General features: G+C 38.6%; 1 protein-coding gene across 5 annotated transcripts in view; it reads left to right on the top strand.

Annotated features, from left to right (window-relative positions):
- RPS6KA3 (ribosomal protein S6 kinase A3) overlaps positions 1-21,829 on the top strand; it is a 111,501-nt gene extending 89,672 nt beyond the window's left edge. For all 5 annotated transcript variants that reach the window (XM_032619608.1, XM_032619606.1, XM_032619605.1 and 2 more), the window contains 8 exons: positions 122-247; positions 3,569-3,658; positions 5,850-6,008; positions 8,060-8,221; positions 12,051-12,127; positions 12,877-12,994; positions 15,595-15,735; positions 16,399-21,829. In XM_032619608.1, the coding sequence (XP_032475499.1) occupies positions 122-247; positions 3,569-3,658; positions 5,850-6,008; positions 8,060-8,221; positions 12,051-12,127; positions 12,877-12,994; positions 15,595-15,735; positions 16,399-16,521 (996 nt within the window). In that variant the 3' untranslated portion in view covers positions 16,522-21,829. The remainder of the gene's footprint in view (positions 1-121; positions 248-3,568; positions 3,659-5,849; positions 6,009-8,059; positions 8,222-12,050; positions 12,128-12,876; positions 12,995-15,594; positions 15,736-16,398) is intronic.
- The last annotated feature ends 1,786 nt before the right edge of the window (positions 21,830-23,615 follow it).

Raw genomic sequence — 23,615 nt, 5'->3', positions numbered from 1 at the left:
ACTAAATTCATTTATATTTATAGTTAAGGCCAATAATGCATGCTAAGTAACATGTTTCCCTATTATGTAATGTACCAAAGTCATTACAGGGCTCTTCATCAATTTATAATTGTGTTTGTAGCAGTTACACAGGAACAGTATTCAGTTTACTGATGGATATGAAGTAAAAGAAGATATTGGGGTTGGCTCCTACTCCGTTTGCAAGAGATGTATACATAAAGCCACAAACATGGAGTTTGCAGTGAAGGTAAGTGTTTTTAGATTTCAAATGCACCTCTGACAGTTCTTATTCATGCATGCTAGTACCAGTTAAAAATTATAGTCTTCTTTGGTAAGTGTGCCTTTTGTTTTAAAAAGGTAAGGTGATTTAAATGTCTGGCTAGTGATCTTCAGGGATCTTAATCTGGAACCATAGATCCTCCTATGAGCTCAAAAGGTAAGGCAGCATACATCCAGTTTGTGGAGGGCAGTACCACTTTACACCTGACCTGGTTTTTAGTAGCACCCCGTGTACTCTCAGAAGTCCCTCGTTTATGGTCAAGATGTCAGGGAGTTCCTCGGAATTATATGCCAAATTTTGTATGTTTACATTTTTATGGCAAAAATGTTCATACCATCTTTCACATTTAGAAGGATCTGTGAACCAATAAAAGAATAAGAACCACTGTCATAAAATATATTATCATTAGCTGTTTTAAGTTCGTCAAGCATCCTAAGACAGTAAAGATTTTCTAAGCCAAAAACCAACGCACATACCTCTGTAATAAAGTTCGAGTCCAAACCTTTAGTTATAAGTGAACAAATACTATATTCAAGTTTCTGCCTTTTCACTTCTTGAGTTGGATGCCTCTGCTCTCCCATCACAAACAATTCAAGTAATGTCTAAAGCTTTCAACTTAATTTGAGCCTTAGAACTAGTCTATAACTATGGGTAGCTCGTGTTTAGTTAGTGGGGAAAGTGGCATTAATTATTATTACTTCTATCCTTCCACCAATCTGTCCGTTTATCTAGATCTAGTATGATTTTACTGTGTAAAAGTAAAAATAAATGTGCTTTATGTATGCATAGCAAATATCTGGGAGGACACACCCAAAAATGGTTGCTGCTTTTTTAAACTTGGATGTAATTGTTCTAAAAAGTCATCAGTGTCTGTAAGGCATTCTGTCAGTTAAAAGGATGAACCATAGAAATACATTTTAATTTGCTCCTCTACTCAGTGAAATGTGGGGTACATAGAAATTTTCAAACTGCACACATGAAAGGAGAGAATGTGAATAATGTACTTGGTAGGCAATCTAAGAATGTATCTTGCCTCCATAAACACATCAGAAAAAAGCAGAAGTGTCCTGAGGCCTCCTTCAAATTATAGAAACCAGGAGCAGTATACCAAAACCTTGAGAACATCCTCCAGCTATATGTGGATTCTTGTGACTCAAATTAGATCCCTAAAACCAATCCCAGCACTTGATTCTACTGAAATTACTACATATCTAAGATTCACAAGCAGAGTTATGGATATAATGTAAGCTGGGCTCAAGATTAGCAGATCAGAGAGAATGTTGCCCAAAATAAAACCTCCCCAATTCTCTGGTGGTCCAGTGGTTAGGATGCCACGCTTCCACTGCAGGGAGCACGGGTTCAATCCCTGGTCCAGGAGCTAAGATCCCACAAGCCATGTGATGCAGCCAAAAAATAAGTAAATAATAAATTTTAAAAAATAAAATAAAACCTCCCAATGTGTTCTGGTTTTCAAAAGACTAACCCCAAATCATCTCCTTTGAGTCAGCATGTCTATTCCATGTACCTTTCCTCTTAATCATCCATTTGCCTGATTCTGCACTATCATTTGCAGTTGATCACAGTGGACGCCTGTACGTTTGACTTACCTGTTCTCCAAATAAAGAACTGTTTTCACAACTAAATCCATTTCAGATAGCAGATTTGGCTCATATTGAGAGTTGCAAGCTCTTTCCTAGGATGCTGAAGCGTTTGGGTATTTATTGCATACATAATTACTAAGCTGTTTTAAAACTGAAAGTATGAAGGTCACAAAATTTATTTCAGACTACATTTTGGATGAAATGAAAGGAAAACTTGTTGCCTTTTCTTTTTTTTTTTTTTCCAGTTTTTTTTTTTGGCTGCATTGGGTCTTCGTTGCTGCACAGGCTTTCTCTAGTTGCAGCGAGCGGGGGCTACTCTTCGTCGCGGTGTGTGGGCTTCTCAATGCAGTGGCTTCTCTTGTTGCGGAGCATGGGCTCTAGGCGTGCGAGCTTCAGCAGTTGTGGCACATGGGCCCCAGAGCACGCAGGCTTCAGTGGTTGTGGCTCGCAGGCTCTAGAGTGCAGTCTCAGTAGTTGTAGTGCACGGGCTTAGTTGCTCTGCGGCTTGTGGGATCTTCCCGGACCAGGGATCGAACCCGTGTCCCCTGCACTGGCAGGCAGATTCTTAACCACTGTGCCACCAGGGAAGTCCTTGTTGCCTTTTTAAAAATATAATGTTACTTTAACAGATTAAAACATTAACAGAAGTATTTTTAAGAAGCAGGTGACATAAAAGAGTTGGAAAGCTAAATTAGTATTTTAAAGGGCTTTATTGTAATAATTAAACTTCATTCTAGCCAAGTAGAATTCTAGGTATGGTATTCTGCTTAGCTTTCTTCCTAGCTTCAAAAATAAAGTTTGTTCTACATAACTATTAATTTTTTATAAGTAGCTTACAACTGATGGGATATTCCATTGAAGCATTTTATTAAAGAAAGTAAATTCAATAAACAAATGCTAACAGTGATATTATAAATACATCTTGCTCTTAATTATCTGTATTGATAGGGGTTAGAAGTTAACTGAGGGCTTCCCTGGTGGTGCAGTGGTTAAGAATCTGCCTGCCAATGCAGGGGACACGGGTTTGATCCCGGCTCCAGGAAGATCCCACGTGCTGCAGAGCAGCTAAGCCCGTGTGCCACAACTACTGAGCCTGCGCTCTAGATCCTGTTAGCCGCAACTACTGAAGCCCACGTGCCACAACTACTGAAGCCCGTGCTCCGCAACAAGAGAGGCCACCGCGATGAGAAGCCCGCGCACCACAATGAAGAGTAGCCCCTACTTGCCGCACCTAGAGAAAGCCCACGCACAGCAACGAAGACCCAACACAGCCAAAAATAAACAAATAAATAAATCTTCTTTTTGTTTTTTTTTAAAGTTAACTGCGTTCCCAAAGGTGTAAGACATTGAAGGCTGGAAGAAAGATATGTTAACTGTGTTCTTGGTACCTTTTCTTGAGGCTTTTGAGTTTTTATTAAATCCTAAACTTGCTAAAAACTTAAACTAGACAGACCTGGTTTGAATGTGACTCATGGCGTAGAGTTTACTTTACAGCCTTGCCATCTATATCAAGACTGGCTTTCAAATTTTGATTAGACCGTCTGGCCAGGTACTTGAATAAAAATGGTTGATAAATGGCTTATAAATACAGTGTTTACACAAAATAACACCTAAGCCTGTAGTTGTAAATACTTAACGTTTATACTGTATAGTTCATGAGATTTTATGATAAATATTTGCCTTTTAGATTATTGATAAAAGCAAGAGAGACCCTACAGAAGAAATTGAAATTCTTCTTCGTTATGGACAACATCCAAACATTATTACTCTAAAGGATGTAAGTAGATTCTTTAACGTAGATCATTTGACTCAGTTGTCTAACTCATATTTGGAATGTTTTCAAATATCATGTGGTAGACAAAGAATTCGATATAGTGAGTAAAAAAAATAAATTAGAGGCCAACATATATAGCATAATTCCAGTTATAGAGAAAAATGTTTAGTTAATTTTTCTGCCTTTAAGGAAAAAAAGTATTACATTATTGCTTTTAATATCAGTATTTACTGGAACACTTGGGTATTAATTATGTTCAGGACTGACAAGTCTCAGGCTCCACAGGCTCCCCAAACTGTCTTCCACAGTACTGCCAGAGAGAGCTGTCCCTTATATCTAACCATGTTACTTCCCTGCCTACAGTTCATGTTCCCCATCACCTCTGGTCCCTGCATTCCTCCATCTGTAGTAGTTTTCACACTTCCTCACACACCCTATGCTCCAGCCATGCTCAAGTATGTACAAATTTTTCTTAACATGCCTCGTTTTTGTTTTTTTTTTTTTTGTGGTACGCGGGCCTCTCACTGCTGTGGCCTCTCCCGTTGCGGAGCACAGGCTCCGGACGCGCAGGCTCAGCGGCCATGGCTCAGCGGCCATGGCTCATGGGCCCAGCCGCTCCGCGGCATGTGGGATCTTCCCGGACCAGGGCACGAACCCGCGTCCCTTGCATCGGCAGGCGGACTCTCAACCACTGCGCCACCAGGGAAGCCCACATGCCTCGTTTTGTTCTGCTGCTCTGTCTTTGAATTTATGATTCACTCAATTGAGAATGCCATTTCCCTTTTTTGCCTGGCTAACCACCACACAACTAAGACTTAGCTAAGGCGTTACTTCCTTCAGGAATCCTGCCCTGCCCATCACCACCCCCCAGACAAGTGAAGTTTCCTTTCCCTGCTACTTATAGCTTTCATCATAACAGAGGTGTTGGCAAAGGGTGCGAACTCCTCAGGCAGCATTAAGTCCTCTCTTGCTCAGGGTGCCCACATAGGCTGAAAGGCCGTGTCTGGGTATTGTAGACCAGAAGTGTCATGTAGCCAGCTAAGCCAGAGGACTCCTAAGGTACCTTTCACCTCTGAGGTTCTGTGAATTCCAACGTTTATCCTCCCTTCTCCTTCCTAACTGAAACTCTAATTTCCTCAGAATAATTTATCACTGTTCATTGTTAGAGGAGAATGTTAACTTAGTCCCATTAAATGTTTCACTTAAGTGACTCTTTAATTAATATAACCTCCAAGAATCCAGCCAAGTAAATTAAAAAGGAAATGTAGAAAACACTTTCTCTCAGCCTTTCCTGGGGAACTCCCTAAGCTGTTGCTATTTTTTACATCTTTGCTCCTTCCTTCATTTCAAATTCCAAAGTCTCTAAAATTATCCCCACTTTTGTTACAGCATCTCCAACATTTTTTTAAACTCTTATTTCTATGTCTGTTTCTCCCTACTAGAATAAAAACTTTGAGGGCAGGTACCTTGTTTTCTCTATATTTGGGGCCCTAATACATGGTACCTGTTAGGGAGCTAAGCAGAAGTGTGCAGTAACTCTATGAGAAGAGGGGAATAAAAGGGCCTGAAGTTTAAGGAGAGGGTTATTTCAGTTTGGGATTGCCTAGAGTACAAATCCAAAATTACAGTGAGCTTTCTTTTTCGACATTAGGAGTAAATTGGTATGCTTCTGCGTGGTTGAATGGAATTTCTCTTTGCTACTTAATCTTCCTACTTAGTTCTTGCCACAGCTTGTCTTTCGATTTAATCAAAACCAGAATAATTCTTTGTACTGTATGTATAAATACAGAAGTTCTGCAGTTGCAGAAGTTCCAGGAAGATCACAGCAGCATGTCTTTCTACCAGTCCCTCTCATCATTAGTAGGTAGAAAGATCAAGAAGAGCACACCCTAAGAGCAGAAGTTCAGTGCCCCTTCGGATACCATACCCATACTTATTTTGATTGCCATGAGTTAAGGTTCACAGAAGGAAACTAAAGGTTATTTTTCTGACATTCAGTCTCATCAATTCCTATTTTAATATCTTTATGTGTATAAAATTGTTTGCAAATTTTATATCCTTCATTGGTTGTGATAAGTAAAATTTTCCTTGTATATAAAGTGAGTTTTAATTTCTCTTTTACTATGCCAAACTGTGTGCTGAGCACATGTAAAGCTTCACATAATTTTTTACATTTTGCTGTTAAATGTTACAGGTATATGATGATGGAAAATATGTGTATGTAGTGACAGAACTTATGAAAGGGGGTGAATTGCTGGATAAAATTCTTAGACAGAAATTTTTCTCTGAACGAGAGGCCAGTGCTGTCCTGTTTACTATAACCAAAACTGTTGAATATCTTCACGCACAAGGGGTAAGTCTTTTTAATGTGTTACATATATGCACACACACACACATATATGTATAATGTCTTATAAAATTTGGTATAAAATACCAAATACTCTTTTTCTTACCTTTTCTTTCTTAATGTTTGAGCTGAAATTACAAAGGTAGAAGTTAGTTTATGCCTGTAATGAAAAATATATTAGCTTAATTATCCTACTGTTCTTCCTCTATGTAGACTTCTCCCATTGAGCTTGAAATTCTTTTTTGTTTCTTTCTTTTTTTAATTTAATTTAATTTTTTAACTTTTAATTTTATATTGGAGTATAGTTGATTAACAATGTTGTGAGAGTTTCAGGTGTACAGCAAAGTGATTCAGTTATACATATAAATGTATCTGTTCTTTTTCAAATTTTTTTCCCATTTAGGTTGTTATATAATATTGAGCAGAGTTCCCTGTGTTATATAGTGGGTCCTTGATGGTTATCCGTTTTAAATATAGCAGTGTGTACATGTCATGAGCTTGAAGTTCTACTTTGAAATTTTAGCTTGTTTATAAACATTACATTTTTATGCTTCCCAAGAAGTGAGTGAGATTTTGTGACCTGGAAGATGTAGCACCGTTTTTGCTAGGCCACTGTGTACTTTTGAGAACTGGGCCCATTTTGAGTTTAGAAGTGAACCAGAGAGTCATGGGTTGTATTCACTTATAAAAGGAAATCCTTCAAACAGATGAGGCCAAATAGCCACCTGGTTTCTGGATGGTGGATGCTTTCCTCCTTTCTTCCTGCATATAGATTTTTAGTAAGTGGCAAAAAAAAATCATATTTTTAAAAGAAGAGAAGTCTGGGAGGGAAGGGGAACAAAGGAGAGATGAGGGGAGGAAGGAAAGGAGGACAGCAGAGGAGTGAAGAGGAATGGGAAACAAGAAAAGAATAAGAGATCTCTTCTTAAGGAGTTTATTTTCAGTACGTTATTCTCGTTTTCTTTGCCCCTAGAAGCTAACAAATGAAATGTGTTAATTTAATTCTAGAGCTTCTTGACTTGTAGCTGCTCAAGATTTGCCTAGTACTGGGATTGGAAATTGGTAGAACTCAGTTTTCACTGAAGAATTTGTGAGTTTGCAGTCATCTAACTCTTCTATGTTCTTTTCTCAGTGCCTCAGCAGTAATTAGTTATTAAAATGGTCTGGAGAAATAGTGTTCCGGATGTTAGGACCTAAAACTGAGGTTATTGATTAGAACATAGACTCAAAATTTGGTGATGGAGGAAAGACATAAGTCTAATAAGGAGTGTCAGAGAGGCTTATGATAAAAGAAGTATTCACGTAGGTGATTAAAGGGGGAGAGTAATACAAACTCTAAAGGAATGGTATCTTTTTGTGTTTGTGACTTTCTTACTTGGATATCAAGTAGGCAGTACTTACGTAAATCTGGGAGGTTTTTTTCCTTTTTACTCCTAAAACCCACGCCTGTTCCATTGAGCCTGTCTGTATATGTTTGTTGTATTCATCCATTGTACATGCCATTCCCTCTACTTAGAATGACTACCCCCACTCTTCTGACTTGTTCATTCTGTTCTTCAGATGTTGGATCAGTTGTTACCTCCTCTAGAGACCCTTCCTGACCCGCTCAAGTTATGCCCCATCTCTCACCTATTTATTCTCTGCCTCCCTTACTACTAAGTTACTAGCATATAAAGGCAAGGATCTTACACGTCTTGTTCACCAAAGTATCTGCAGCTCCTTGTATAATACCCTGATACATGATACACATTCCATAAGTATTTGTTGAACTATGAATAACCTGGAGACAGATATTACTGCTATTTGCATTTTTCCTTAATCCGCTTACTTAATTGGACAAAGAGGGGGAAGGTAAGTACTGTTCTTTCTTCCTCCTCACCTTGCCCCAGTTCTGTGTTGCAGTTATATTACACTGTCAGCATTTTATAATGTTGGGATAATGTAAAGGTTGGTACCCATCATCTTGTTAAGTGCATTGCTTGACAGTTTGTGAATAAATAATTTTCCATAATGGAAATGTATTGTTAATGCACCTCTTTAATTTGTATTTCAATTAGGTGGTTCACAGAGACTTGAAACCTAGCAACATTCTTTATGTGGATGAATCTGGCAATCCAGAATCTATTCGAATTTGTGATTTTGGCTTTGCCAAACAGCTAAGAGCAGAAAATGGTCTTCTCATGACTCCTTGTTATACTGCAAATTTTGTTGCACCAGAGGTAATTGCGAAAGAGTTTGCTTGCAATATTTCAGTATGTTTAAAAACTCATTTACTGTGTTTAATATAGAATAGTTAATAGTTGTTTAACTGAAGAGTTAGTTACTGAGCAAATAATGAGAATAAAATGTCAGCCCTTTTTCTTCTGTTGGTAGTTCATCCTGTCATCAATCCAGTACTACCTACAATGCTTTTCCTGCTCTGACTTCTGTCTTTCTGCATAATCACACATCTATAGCTAACTACTATCACTGACACTTCCGTGCTTGTCAGTGCATGGAGTTAAATGGAAACTAGCTTATTCTTCCCCTTTCCTAACACCCTTCGAATTTCCTGGTTTTGTCACCATCTTCCTTGTATTTCTAAGGCTAAAACACCATGGGCTCTTCTTGTCTTTAGCTGTATAACCAGGTACCATCTCTTTTATCCCCTGCAACTGGTTCGGGGCTCTTCTGTTCACAGAACTGTCATCCTAGCCCCTGCTTCCCTCACCACACCCCCAGATGACTGCCGCAGCCTAGGTGCGCGTTGCTTCCTTTTGTTGTTCTGTGATCAGTCCACAAAGAAGCTACAAAGCTGCTGAAGTCTTCTTCAAGCACTGCTTTGATCAGGTTGCTTCTTTTCCTAAGAAATTGCAGTTCCCTACTGTAGCAACTCTAAAATCCACTGCTTTGCCCTCAGAATTTCTTGCCTTTTGATTATCACTGTGTAAAAAATTGTAACTACAATACTTAATCCTAATATAGGGCTTATGTGCCAGTCACATATATTAACGGATTTCATCCTCAGAGATATAATTTATATATAATAATTCATTCTCATTATAACTTATGTGAGGTGAGTACTTTTATTTGCATTTTATAGGAAACCAGGTGCACAGTGAGGGGGTGATGTCATTTGCCTGTGGTCAGATCTAGATCTGAGCCCAGGCAACCTGGCTGCAAAGTCTATGCTTTTACCATGTGCTAGATATTTCACAAAAATTGTAATAGTTGATAATGTTAAGATAGTTGGATCCCCCCTCTGTTTCCCAAACTTTTTGTAATTTTGTTACTTTTTAGATAGAAAAATATTTTTTAAAGATTATTTGAGTCTGTTCTCCCAGAGATACTAGAACTGATGAGGGACAGATTCTTTTCTTTGTCCACATATCCACAGCCTCTGACACACATTGGTGTCCAAGCATGACCCCCTAATCCAGCCATCTAATTTTTCCTCATGATTGTTTCCTGCTTCATATAAGCAGTCTGCTTCTTGTAATCACCATGTAGCTTTTATGCCTTGGCACACTGGAATGGTTTTTGGAATGTTTTTTGCTTTAGACCCTGCCTCTGAATTCTCCTTCAGGAAATCTTCAGTGATCATACTGTCCTTAGACCTCTTAACTCTTTGTCTCCTCTTTACCATTTAGTCATCTGGGTTAAAACTTTAAAGTCCTCCTGAAATCTTCCTTGTCTGTTATTTCTCCATATTTAGTCTGTTGCCAAATCCTTTCCATTCTGATTCCTAAATACTGTAGACCCCTTTTCCCTTACCCCATACATCCAATCTTTTTTTTTTTTAATTTTATCTTGCCGTATAGCATACAGTAAGATATATTTTTTAATGCTTTTCTTTTTAAAAAAATTTATTTTATTTACTTATCTTTGGTTGCATTGGGCCTTCGTTGCTGTGCGCGGGCTTTCTCTAGTTGCGGAGAGCGGGGGCTACTCTTCGTTGCGGTGCACGAGCTTCTCATTGCAGTGGCTCCTCTTGTTTCGGAGCATGGGCTCTAGAGTGCAGGCTTAGTAGTTGTGGCACATGGGCTCAGTAGTTGTGGCTCGCGGGCTCTAGAGTATAGGCTCGGTAGTTGTGGTGTGGCACATGGGCTTAGTTGCTCTGTGGCATGTGGGATCTTCCCGGACCAGGGCTCAAACCCGTGTCCCCTGCATTGGCAGGCAGATTCTTAACCACTGCACCACCAGGGAAGCCCTATACATCCAATCTTTACTAAGTCCTTCCCATTTTATCTTTATGTCTTTTCGCCTTCATGTCCTGCCTTACAAATTGCCTCCTATGAGGTGGCCTGTCTCCATTCTCTCTTCTTGCCAGCATTTCCTCTATGCCTTGAGTTATCTTTCTGGTATACACATCCACTTATTTTATTTTCCTCTTTAATGCTTCAATAACATCTGATTGCCTGCAGGGAAAAAAATCTAGATTACTTAACAAGTTTTTTATAAAAAGCTCTTCAGTGAACTCCCTAGCGGTCCAGTGGTTAGGACTCAGCACTTTCACTGCTGGGGCCCAGGTTTGATCCCTAGTCGGGGAACTAAGATCCCGCAAGCTGTGTGGCGCAGCCAAATAAATAAATAATTTTAAAAGCCTTTAAAAAAGACCTTCGGTCTCTCTAGTATCCCCTGTCTGGAAATCTGGCCACACTGAACTTGCCTGGCACTAAGCAGGCTCTGCTCTCTTGCCTCTGCCCTTTGAGTGTCCTCTGCCCTCCCCCACCTCTTCACTTTGCCTCCTGAATTCTTACTTATGGGCCCAATACAAGCAGGCTGCTCCTAGCTTTCCCTCTCTCCCCATATCAAGAATGAATTGCTTCCTCATCTTTGTACTCATATCCTTTACACATATAGTTTTGTTAGAATACTTATCATGTTGAATTGTTAACTATGTATATGTTTATTTCCTTTGCCAGATTCTGATTTTCTTAAGGAAAACCGTTGTTTTGTATTTGTCACAGTTTTTTTTCCTTATTGAAGTATAATTGCTTTACCATGGTTTGTTAGTTTCTGCTTTATAACAAAGTGAATCAGCTATACATATACATATATCCCCATATCTCCTCCCTCTTGCATCTCCCTCCCACCCTCCCTGTCCCACCCCTCTAGGTGGTCACAATGTATTTGTCACAGTTTATGCCTGATAATAGTTGGTGATTATTAAATGCTTGAGTAAATCAAATTATATATATATAAAAGAACAGTTTTGCACTATACCATTTATACTTAGTTATATGTTTTCTTAATTGTTTTATGTTAATCGTTTCTGCAGCCCCATACAAAATATAAATACATTTAAATAAGAAATTTACCTTCAATTTATTTTAGTCCACTGTGTGCCACAGCAGCATTCAGTAAATTAATTTGAATATCAAAATTTAAATTTATACAATTCTCACCTGTGAACGTGTCTGACATAGGTCCATGGCCAGAGTCCCAAGCAGTTGTTAGTTCACCGAGAAGGAAATAAAGTTTTAAGCTTTAAAATGCCGGGGGCTTCCCTGGTGGCACAGTGGTTAGGAATTCACCTGCCAATGCAGGGGACACGGGTTCGAGCCCTGGTCCAGGAAGATCCCACATGCCGCGGAGCAACTAAGCCTGTGCGCCACAACTACCGAGCCTGAGCTCTAGAACCCGCGAGCCACAGCTGCTGAGCCCGTGTGCCACAACTACTGAAGCCCACGCACCTAGAGCCCGTGCTCCCAACAAGAGAAACCACCACAATGAGAAGCCTGCACACCACAACAAAGAGTAGCCCCCGCTCGTCGCAACCAGAGAAAAGCCCGCTTGCAGCAACGAAGACCCAATGCAGCCAAAAATAAAATAAATAAAATAAAATAACTTTTTAAAAAAAGATTTAAAATGCCAAAAGAAATTTAAATTTATATATATGAATTATTAGTAGTAGAAGGTTCTAGAATAGGATTACTATATTGCCTTGTTTGTTAATCATGTTCTGTTTTTCTTGTGTGCATTGATTTAGGAGATATAATTCAGTTCACAGCCTATCCAAATCTATATAATAAACAGTGTGTTAATACTAATTTTTACTTTTTCTAGGTTTTAAAACGACAAGGCTATGATGCGGCTTGCGATATATGGAGTCTTGGTGTCCTCCTCTATACAATGCTCACTGGGTGAGTATGTACCATATGTTGTAAGCATTTATTTATCAATATTTTGTTTAAATTATCTAGGTTTATTTTTTCAATCTCTATGTTGTAATATCTTTCCTTCCATATTTTCTCATCTTGTTTAATAATACAGTCCTATCTCTCTCTCTCTCTCACATTTATAGCTATATCATTACTGTTTTCTATAGTGTACTGTTATTAATGTCTTGAGGTCATAAGTTGATTTTTTTCCATATCTTTTTTGTAGTCTAGTTATGTCATAAACATATACTGTTTTTTTGGTTTGTTTTGCGGTACGCGGGCCTCTCACTGCCGTGGCCTCCCCCGTTGCGGAGCACAGGCTCCGGACGGGCAGGCTCAGCGGCCATGGCTCACGGGCCCAGCCGCTCCGCGGCATGTGGAATCCTCCCGGGCCAGGGCACGAACCCGCGTCCCCTGCATCGGCAGGCAGACCCCCAACCACTGCGCCACCAGGGAAGCCCCACATACTCTTTTAAATATTTTATTCTAGAATGTGTCATATCTTATTTATATTATTGTGTATTAAATCTAAATTAATATTTCATAACTTATATCTTGACCTGGTGCTTTATGAAGCTTCATGTTGTTATTTTTTTACTTTAGTAGGTTTTAATAAAGTATTACATTAAATGAACTACTTAGAGTACTTTTGGATACTGCAAATAAATATAAAAATTACCAACCAAAAAAGAAGTTTTATTCATTAGCATTTTAATTCTATTATAAATTAGTTACACTCCATTTGCAAATGGCCCTGATGATACACCAGAGGAAATACTGGCACGGATAGGAAGTGGAAAATTCTCACTCAGTGGTGGCTACTGGAATTCTGTTTCAGACACAGCAAAGGTAAGTATGGCTTCCTATTAAAAGCTTTTGAGAAAATAATTTTTCATAATCCCTAGTGAGAAAAAATAATATCAGTTAGAAACTTGTTTATAAAGTTGTATTGAAATGATGTTACCAAGTAACTCGAACTCAAAAATTGACCACTAATTTTGTTTCTTTCCCAGAATATATTGGTTTGGCTTTATTATCTATATATCTCAAACTACTTCTTACTGATGAACATGATGAATAATAATGGTGATGGTCTTCATGATTTGTGTGTCTCCTCTGTGCCTCACACTGCACTTTACCTAAATTATCCCATTTAATCCTCTTAACAACCCTGTAAAATAGGTGGTAGAGTCACCATTTCACAGTAGGAAACCAAAGCCCAGAATTTTAGTGTGAACTTACCCTCAGTTATACACCAGGCACATGTGGATGCTCAAAAATAAATAGCTGATTCCAAAGCCCTTGTTCCCTAGAATAACTACACCATTTTCTATTTTTGGTCCATATTATGAAGAAAAGGGTCAATCTTCTTCACAGTAGACAGTAATTTAGTTTTATATGTCTGCTTGAAATCTATTTGGAAAGGCTTTCTCGCTGGAAGACCTGCCATCCCCTGAATAACGCTGATTTGCTTTCTAACCCTGCTCTGTTTCACTTTTTTTTTTTTTTTTTAGTTTCACTTTATTTAGAGAAAACTCTTTTTTAAAAAGAAGAGCAAAGTTTTTCATTTCAAAATAAGGAAAACATAGAGGAGATGAGGAAGATACATATTGGTGAAAAATGCTGGCTCATTTTGCTTAGAGGTGGATGCTTGAGTTGAGGTGATTGCATTAGTAAATAGGGTATGGCAGAAATTTTTATAGTTACTTTTGGCATAGAGATGAAGCCTCAGTTGACCAGCTTAATGCCTGTGTAGATAATATTTAGTTTTGTAACTGTATTTAAAGTGATAGGTCAGCCTTTCCCCTTGTTTAACAATAAAATTTTTTAAACCAGATAATTCATTTTTCTGGGTACTTGTTTACTTTTTTTTTTTTTTTTTGCGGTACGCAGGCCTCTCACTGTTGTGGCCTCTCCCGCTACGGAGCACAGGCTCCGGATGCGCAGGTTCAGTGGCCATGGCTCACGGGCCCAGCCACTCCGCGGCATGTGGGATCTTCCCGGACCGGGACACGAACCCGTGTCCCCTGCATCGGCAGGCGGACTCTCAACCACTGCGCCACCAGGGAAGCCCCTTGTTTACTTTTTAATTCATGTATTGAGCACCTACAATGTGCTTAATAAGTGAAGGCTCCAGGGATAAAAGATGTGACTCAGATGGAATTCCTGATCTCAGACAGCTCACAGTCTAGTTGGGAGATAGCCAAAAATATACAGTACAGTGTCACATGTGCTGTTACAATGCTCTGTTTTGTATGCTAAAGAAGTTCACAGATGATGCTTGATCAGAAAGATTTCAGGGAAAGCTTTCCAGAAGCAATGAAGGGATTCGCCACGCAGCTTTGGGAAGCAGAAGGACGTAGTCCATCCCAGGCTGAGGCATCAGCCCATGCGTGGTCCTGATGGAATGGGAATGGCAGAATGCCTCCAGGGCAGGGCAAGGAGTTTGGTATGACTAGTACCAGGTACACGTGAGAGGGTAGCCGATGAACCCCAATTATGGAAGGCTTTGTCGATCATGCTCAAGATTTGGAGTTTACTCTAAGTATTGGGGAACTGTTGAAAAATACTAAGCATTGTAGTGATCAGATTTTCCTTTTTCAAGGTCACTCTGTGAAGTAGTAGTTCTTATCCATTGGAGTCCACCACAAACTTTGTCACGATCGGTTGTCAAGCATATCAAGTAATGTTACCGTAGAAAGTATCAGAGTTTACATACTGCCTGCTTTTTTTAATAAGTTAAAGCAAGTCGAGGTTATCTCTATAATTTTTATAATTTGGTTCTCATTCACTTGCATTTTATTATGCTTTTTTGAGTGCAAGGCAGGTGAGGATGAGATACAAATAGAGCACAAAAAATTGCATCCAACTCACAGCCTATCTTATGAATGCCATGTGATTACTAATAACGTTTGCTAATTTGTCCAGTTAAGACCTGTGATTACAAGTATAATGTAATACGGTGAATACCCACAAAATTGGGAAGTAGAAAAAAAATAAAAATAACTCTGTAATCTTTGAGGGGAGCATTTAGAGCCCTCAAGTTAATTCCTGTTATTGGACAGTTATGTACTGCTTTTCAGCATTACCAATAGCACAAAAACGTCTTAAGTAGCTGAAAATTACTTATAAATAAATCCACAAAAATGTAGAAAACTCAGAATATCTGAGGGAAAAAAAGAGCCAAAGTCCTTAAAGATACATAAAATGTGGTAAATTTACCCTTTGTAATACACCAAAATTACTGTTACTCAGGGAGGAGAAAACAAAGACCTAAGTTTTTGCTTTTTTTAAACAAATTGTCATATTGAGTAAATTGCTTTGCACCCAAAGGTCTGCTAGTGGGAAAAAATAGTGTCATAGAAGCCAAGGAAGAATACTCAACAGTATCAGGTGCTATAGAAAAACAAAGGTTTAAGTTTATTTTATTATTCTTTTTCCCATTGTAGGACCTGGTGTCAAAGATGCTTCATGTGGACCCTCATCAGAGACTGACTGCTGCCCTTGTGCTCAGACATCCTTGGATCGTCCACTGGGACCAACTGCCGCAATACCAACTAAACAGACAGGACGCACCGCATCTAGTCAAGGTGAGCGGCCCATTTGGGCACTGTGTGCCACATGTCCTCCAGGAGAGACTATGAGATGCCCTCTCTGTACCACAGCACCTTGCCCTTTCACTTTGCCTCTCAACCTGCATCCAGTTCTTGCGTGGGAATCTCTTACAGTGGGTGATTTAGAAAAGAAAAAGTCAAGGCATGCCAAAATAGCATAATAAAACCAGTTTAGGAATGATTTCTGAATTTATCAATCAGATAAACTTTATGGATTTCCTAACTTTTCTTTGTACCTGTCTTTCTTACGCACAACCCAAAGCAGACTCTTGGAGGTTGTCAGCAGTGGCAAAATACAAATTCTAAAACAGCATGCCTTGCTGACTGTCATGGTAAAGGATTGCAAAGGAAAAACAAATTTAATAGTCCTGAGAAAAGTAAGGACTGCTTGTTATGAGCCCACCTCATAACAAGTGTCAAAGTGTGCCTCTCTCATTGGTAATTTCAACCTCCCACGTTGGCCTCTTCAGTTTTAGTTAAATCAGAGGATTTGACCTGTGTGGTTATTTTCATTATGAGCCTAATAAAATCTATATAAATTTGCATATGAAGAAAATATCTGGGAAAAAATCATTTCATATTCTGTGTACAGGTGACTACCCATTGTCATTATTTGTGACCTTTCTTTCCTGTTTTCAGGGTGCCATGGCAGCTACATACTCTGCTTTAAACCGTAATCAGTCACCAATTTTGGAACCAGTAGGCCGCTCTACTCTTGCTCAGCGGAGAGGTATTAAAAAAATCACCTCTACAGCCCTGTGAAGTGACCTCAGTGAGATATTTGGTACCATGGTGTAAGCTGATAGCACAAGTTCTGGCGACAGGTAGCACATATCTGAGAGACACCTGCAGGCACACACTGTCCCAGCTGGTACCCATAATGCTGCTGCTCCTGCTGCTCTCCCGCTTTCGTCTCTTCTCGCTTTAAATGATTGTTAGCAGGTTAGATTTTCCTGGAGCTTCGGCTGAACTGAAAATGGAAACATGATGAAGATATATTCACTGAATCAACAAGAAGAATAATGAACATATGAATACCACCTAAAAATACACTGAATAAAGTACTCTACACCACATAGCATTATTTTTATAGGAGATATTTCATGTCCCTTAAATATTCTTTGTTAGTTATAGGGATGGACAGTTTATGTTAAGCACTTAGCTTAAACAATCCGTTTTTATTAGCACTGTATCCCTTGTGCCATCCAACATTTTGTATGTTTTTGTAAACAGTTCATATACAGTACATTTCTGTACTGCTTTCTTTAATGTATACATGCCTTGTTTAACTTGGAATCTATTATTAATCAATTGACTATGAATTCTGGTTAAATAGTTCACCTGGATTAACGGTATTGTTGGACAGCCCTAAAAATGGCCAGGTTGTAGAACAGCTGTTGAATGTAATACTTCCAAAATGTACATAAATTTCCCCATGTCTGTTTCACTGGTTCGTTCGTTTGTTTCTTAAAGTCAGGTGCTCTGTCAGGCTAACCTAGAGAGCTGTTATGGTAAAGAAAGTTATCATATGTGTGTGGTATGACATCAAGAGTACACCTGTGAAGTTAGTCCATATACTTTGCAACTCCTTAGGGTCTTTTTTCCTTTATTAAGGAAGTAGTCCTTGCACTTTTAATCTTAAATAGTATCCATTCTTAGTAGTTGACATAAATTTCGGATTTTTCCCAATATACATCAAAGGCCTTTAAGAGGCATGGTGAAGAGACTGGCGAAGGAAAATTTAGCAACAGGTCATTGAAGTCCCATTGAATATTTCATGTTTAAATAGATCAAATTGCAGAATTTAGCATATGAATAACAGGATACCTGTTCTTGTATACCTGCAGGAAAAGTATGCTTTTTTGGGGAAAAAAAGTAAATCATAATGAATTCTATCCCATTAAGATGCTCTATATTAAACACTAATTTGAATGTAATAAAGGCCACAGGCCTCTCTATGGAATTGGACTTAAACTTTCTTATTCTAGGGAATAAAACATTCTTGATCAAACAATCATAGCTGAGGTAGGCTAAGTGAATGTTCAGCATTGAGTGTTTTCTGAATTCCTCCTGATGATTTATAGCCATATAATGCTTTTCTTTTTTTTTAAATTTTTATTGGAGTATAGTTGATTTACAGTGTTGTGTTAGTTTCATATAATGCTTTCTTTAACTTCAGAAATGATCACTTTTCATAATGGTCACTGGATCTGCTTAGATTAGAGTATTCGTTATCTACATCTAATTTGTTAGTTTCCACAATATCATTAAAGAAACTTCTGCATCCATTATTACCTGTATCTTTGCCAAGCTACCTAGCATACATCAATATGTAATATGAAAAACATATGAGCAAGAAAAAGGTGATTTAACTTATCTCATCAAGAATGTGCCTGAACAGATCTTTCCTAGTCATGTACTAAGTCATTTGCATCAGAACTCTTTTTTTCCTGCCAGAAGCTTTAAATCTTCCCCTGAGAGTACAAAGCCAGGAAAGCATGGTTTATCTAAATATCTTGGAAGCTGCTCATTATTCCTTAATTTCTCCTCTGTGCAATTAAGGGAAAGAGAAAATCTATCATGCCTTTTGCCCAAGTGACACAAAATGATTATTGCATAGAAAGCAAATGTAAGTTTATCTTCTAAATAAAAAATGTATAGGAGGAGGGATTTCAGAAGATCTAGATGGAGAAAGTTTTTAAATATTCTTGAGTATATGGATGCTAACTATTAACAGCTGCTTTCCAATGCCTGGAAAGAAAGCTTTGTTTTTCTTTCTCCTCTATTAAGTGTTCCCAACCATGGTCATCCCAAATTCTTGTCACTTTTAAAATGTTAATGTAACTCTAGGCAGAAAAAAGATAGCATTTTCAGATTTTTGACACTAACACTATTCCATAAGTGCTTAGGTGTATTGCCCATCATCATCTTTTAGAACCAGAAGTAAATGTGTAAATGCTTTTAAATTATCTAGTCCAACTTTCTCATATTGCAGGTAAAGAACCTGAGACCCAAAGCAAAGACTAGAATCCTTAACTTCCCTTTCAGTTTTTTTCCCTCATAACACCGTGCTGCCTTCCCCTCGTATTATCACTCGACCACAAACTGAGCTGTTCAAAAACTATATATTTCCTGGGGCAGTCCTCTACTGGTATATGAATGCCTTCTTTGCCTAGTACAGCTGCCAGTTTTATTGGAGAAAAGCAAGTTATATGTTCACAAAACTGAAGGCTTTCTGCCTAAAAAGCAGTTCATGAGTATAATTTATTTCATCAGTGATTCTGGTGTTCCTATTGCCTTTGACAGAGCAGACAAACTTGGCCAACAATGTGCTCTAAATGTAATGCTTGTGCTGGGATAACCTTTCCATTAATTTCTCCAAGTCCAGTTCCTCCTGGCCCCTATAGTTGTGGTAGTGAGGCCCTTTCCCAGTTAGTCCTGCTGGTTACCAGGGCTTCTCCCAGGAGGTTTTATTTCAATCTGAAAGATATTTCAATATGAAAGAAGGAACTAAACTATCAGGCCACCTTTACAAACCTCCTCTTAGCTTATAATCCACAATAATATCCAGAATGGTAGACTTAACATTACCAAGCACGTACTGGAAAATATGGATCACACTACCGTGTGTTTTGTAGCTTCCCTTTCAAGTGATGATGCTAAATTAAGGTAAGTTTTTTGTCCTTTTAAGCTGTCATATAAGTAAGTCATTTCAGCTCCTAATTTATAGATACGTCTTCTTTCTAAGTACAATAGACCCTTCACTTTAACAGATCTGATATGGATTCATTTATTCACAAGCAACCCCAAAAGTCCAAAAATATAATAATTTTGACAGGGCACAGAATCAAGATGCTATGAGGCTGGAGACTGACGTGTGGGAAAAGTCACTTAGTGAGTGTCTGGAGAGGGTGTGGTGTGTGTGCAGTAGAGATTCTACATTTCACACACAGTGGGCTGCAAAGAGCAGGTTTGGGCCAACCATTTCCCAACTATTTTTAAGAAGTGGTTGCTGTTGGGACCAGGGGACATCTTGGGAGGTGGGGCTAGCCTGTTAGCTGTGCCCTGTACCCTCAGCCCAGGAAAGGTTTCATGAATGGGCAGCATGGGTTGGGTAAGAAAGAGGCTGGGGTACGTCCAGCCTCAGGTGAGAGCAGAAAAGCGTTCAAGATTTGGGGGCTTGGTATAGATGTGCATCACCATGAAAGTCAGCGATATACATTTCAACATGGCTTTGATTTTCTCTACTTCCTGGCCTTTATAAATGAGCTAAAAATTTTCAGGCTTCTTTACTATTGAGAATTCTCTCTTATGGTGGTATGCAGCATTTGAGATTTATGAAGGCATTAGGACAGATATCTCAGGAATGTAAATGGTCAGAAAAGGTCTGCTTTCTGTGATGAACAGATATGATGGGTTCCATGGCTGCCCTTGGTGCTTAAACCAGGAGGTTTCAATCCAGTCCTAGAGTTCTGTCCCTCTGAAACGTCCAACTCCATGTGACTAACAAACTGGACGTATACTTTGAGCCTTATTTAATTCACAGATAAGTTGACTTAACTCAGCATTTTTATTTCAATTAATGAAAATAGTCCTCTTTTCACCTCCAGATTGCTTACATTTTGCTGGTCTCCCCAAGTGACCATTGGTGGAGACCAGTTAATGAAGGAATGAAACTCACTTTCTTGGGAGTGTGGTATTCTGCAGAGCCACGCTTAACCACTTTTTCTAGTGAAGAATCTACAGAATGATAATAACTAAATATGGATGGCCAAGAAGAATTTGTATCTACAGTGCGCTTTATGTATTTTTGACACTGCTGTATTCTGTGTGATCGAGTGACTTGTAACTGGTTCCAATGTGACTGTTTGCAAAGAATTCTAGTAACTAAGTCGACTTAATTTTCTTAAGCCTTGTATTACTATCAGTCTCACATTTACCACTTCGATTCCAGTCTTTTAACTGTTCATACCAGGGCATACCAAGGGTTGGGATGAGAGCCTACTTCCTACCTCTTAAGGCACTTTCCTCATTATTTTGCCATATAACCTTGAAGTGCATGATAAGCTGTTTAAATGTCCATGACTTCTCCCAGAGCAACTAGCAAAGTATATGACATTGAATAGAGATTAGTGGAAAGGAAAATTTAGAGACTAAGTTCAGAGGTGCAAACCTCAAGAAAACCTCTTTAGAGCACATACCATTTGAGTACAATGTATGTAAACGTACGTGAGAAGAGAGTCGCTATAATAGTCCTCTCTGAGTAGATTAGTTCAATATCTAATGGAAGTGAAAATCTTTACTCCTATTATCACTATAGTACTGAGTGAACTGTATACTGAGTTTTTCAAACAAGTACTTAAAATAGAACTTAAATACAAAGCAAGGGCATAAGGATAAAGGTTTTGGTTTGCGTTTCTCTAAGTGTAGTTTACCATCTAAGGCTTTGTTTTTTAATTTTTAAAAAAAGCTTCAAGGTATTGCCATTCCTTAGCATCCTTAATGATTATGGATGATGAGTTTTTAACTCTTAAAATTATATACCTGTATTGTGTTTATCTTAACTCTTACCCTAAGCAAAAGGGAAGGTATACACCTAAGGGATGTAATTATTTTGCATTTTTGGCCATGGGTGGGAAAGGGATGGGTATCTACTTAAACAGTTTTTAAAAAAGAAAAAAATCACAAATATTTTTCTACTATTATATATGATTTTACTTTATACTAGTTTCTCTCTAGTAAGGCATGCCAGAAGCCCAAGGCACCATATCATGAGTTCATATGTATTGTACCTTTTATTGGTGGTTAAATCGCATCAGATGCTTGGCCCTGCTGCCATAATTACGAAATGCTTGTAAAGGATTAAATATCACTGAATACTCTAAATTGTTTTACTTAAGAGTCTAATCTGGGAAGTTTTCAAATCATACTATTAATGTGTAATCAAAGCTCTTTCAGATGTATCCATGAATAATCCTGGAACAATATTGCTTGTATTCCTGTCACAGAACAGGTTTTGTAATCTTTAAAAGAAATGAAAATTTATATAATAAAGTTTCAAATAAATTCACGTATGTCCCTTTATGAGATTATTTCAATTATATGACTGTTAATCCTTCATATTATCAAATTATTCTATCTGAAGTATACATTTGTCAAATTGGATTGATAGACCTTAAAACAGGAATGTTTCTGAGTTAATAAGAAGTGCAAAATAATTTTTCTATGCAAAGTCTTGGTTAACCCAAAGAGTTTGTCAAATCAGACTCATATCAGTCATAGATCGTAGCCAATACCAAATTTGATTAATGATTTAAAGGATACAGGGCGATCACTAGGCACAGGTGAAACAGTCTTCTCTTGGAGAAGTCCAGCATTACCAGGCTTAGCTCCACGATGCCCTTTTTCTCCCTCATTACCGGGCATTTTGAATTCAAAATGAAAGGACAGTTTCCTTCTGGGCAGTGTTTTCAGAGACATTGTATAAACAAAGGGAGTCGTTTGGTTTTGCATCGTCCTCTTTTTATACCTCATTAATTACACAATTTAAATGATGAGCCCCATTCTCCAGCCAACCATGCCTCATAAATTCATAAATTTCAGGTTTTACAATAAGCCATCTCTATAGACCAAGTGCGTCTTGCTACAAGCTTTTGAGAGAGAAGAATTTTTCATTTTCTTTCCGCTAGTAAATATTATTAGCACTTTTAAAATGGAAATTTGGGGAATTCCCTGGAGGTCCAGTGGTTAGGACTCCAAGCTTCCACTGCAGGGGACCCGTTTTTGATCCCTGGTCAGGGAACTAAGATCCCCGCAAGCTGCGTGGCACAGCCAAAATAAATAAAATGAAAATTTGATTGAGGTCTTGATTCCTGGTAGAGAGGGAATGGGTTGTAGGCCTGCAGCTAGCCCTTTTCTTCACAGTTGACATTTTTAGTAGTTTTATACTATGATGGTGCATTAGTCTGTTAGGACTGCCACAGCAAAATACCACAGACTGGGTGGCTTAAAAAACAGAAACTTATTTTCTCACTGTTCTGGAGTCTTAAAAGTCCAAGATCAAGGTGCTGGCCAGGTTGTGTTCTGAGGCCTCTCTTGTTGGTTGATCACCTGAACTTCTATCTCAGGAACACCCTGAATTTCCTTACATCCTTGCCTTTATACTGCATCCACTGAGCAGTAACTATGTTGGAAGAAACCATACAATTATGCAAAAGGATACCACTGCAGATTTATGTTATCCGATCTCAGCTAAGCTCTCAGTATCGTTTGTCAATTATTTTGTTTTTTCCTTGGACAGACCCATTTTCCCATTTCTTTTTTTAAAACAGCTTTATTGAGATATAATTTACATACCATAAAGTTTACCCATTTAAAGTTTTTTAGTATATTTACAGAGTTGTGTGACTATTATCATAATCTAATTTTAGAACATTCTCATCATCCCATAAAGAAACTTTGTACCCTAGTCAGAGCCACCATTGTCTTTTTTTTTTTTTTTTTTTTTAATTTTTTCTGTACGCGGGCCTCTCACTGTTGTGGCCTCTCCCGTTGCGGAGCACAGGCTCTGGACGCGCAGGCTCAGCAGCCATGGCTCACGGACCCAGCCGCTCCGCGGCACGTGGGATCCTCCCGGACCGGGGCACGAACCCGCGTCCCCTGCACCGGCAGGCGGACTCTCAACCACCATTGTCTTTTGCTTGGACTATTTCGGGTAGCCTCCTGCATGGTGTCTGTTTCCTCCCTTGCCCCTCTACAGTCTATTCTTAACACAGAAGCAAAAATGATCTGTTCAAAACCTACTAAGGATTATAACAAGTGATCTGGTCTCCCTACCTCTCTGATCTCATCTCCCC

This window comes from Phocoena sinus, chromosome X (assembly GCF_008692025.1).
Source record: "Phocoena sinus isolate mPhoSin1 chromosome X, mPhoSin1.pri, whole genome shotgun sequence".
In the NCBI taxonomy this organism is placed as follows: Eukaryota; Metazoa; Chordata; class Mammalia; order Artiodactyla; family Phocoenidae; genus Phocoena; species Phocoena sinus.
Note: the sequence above shows the minus strand (reverse complement) of the source record. Positions and strands in the feature narration are given on the sequence as shown.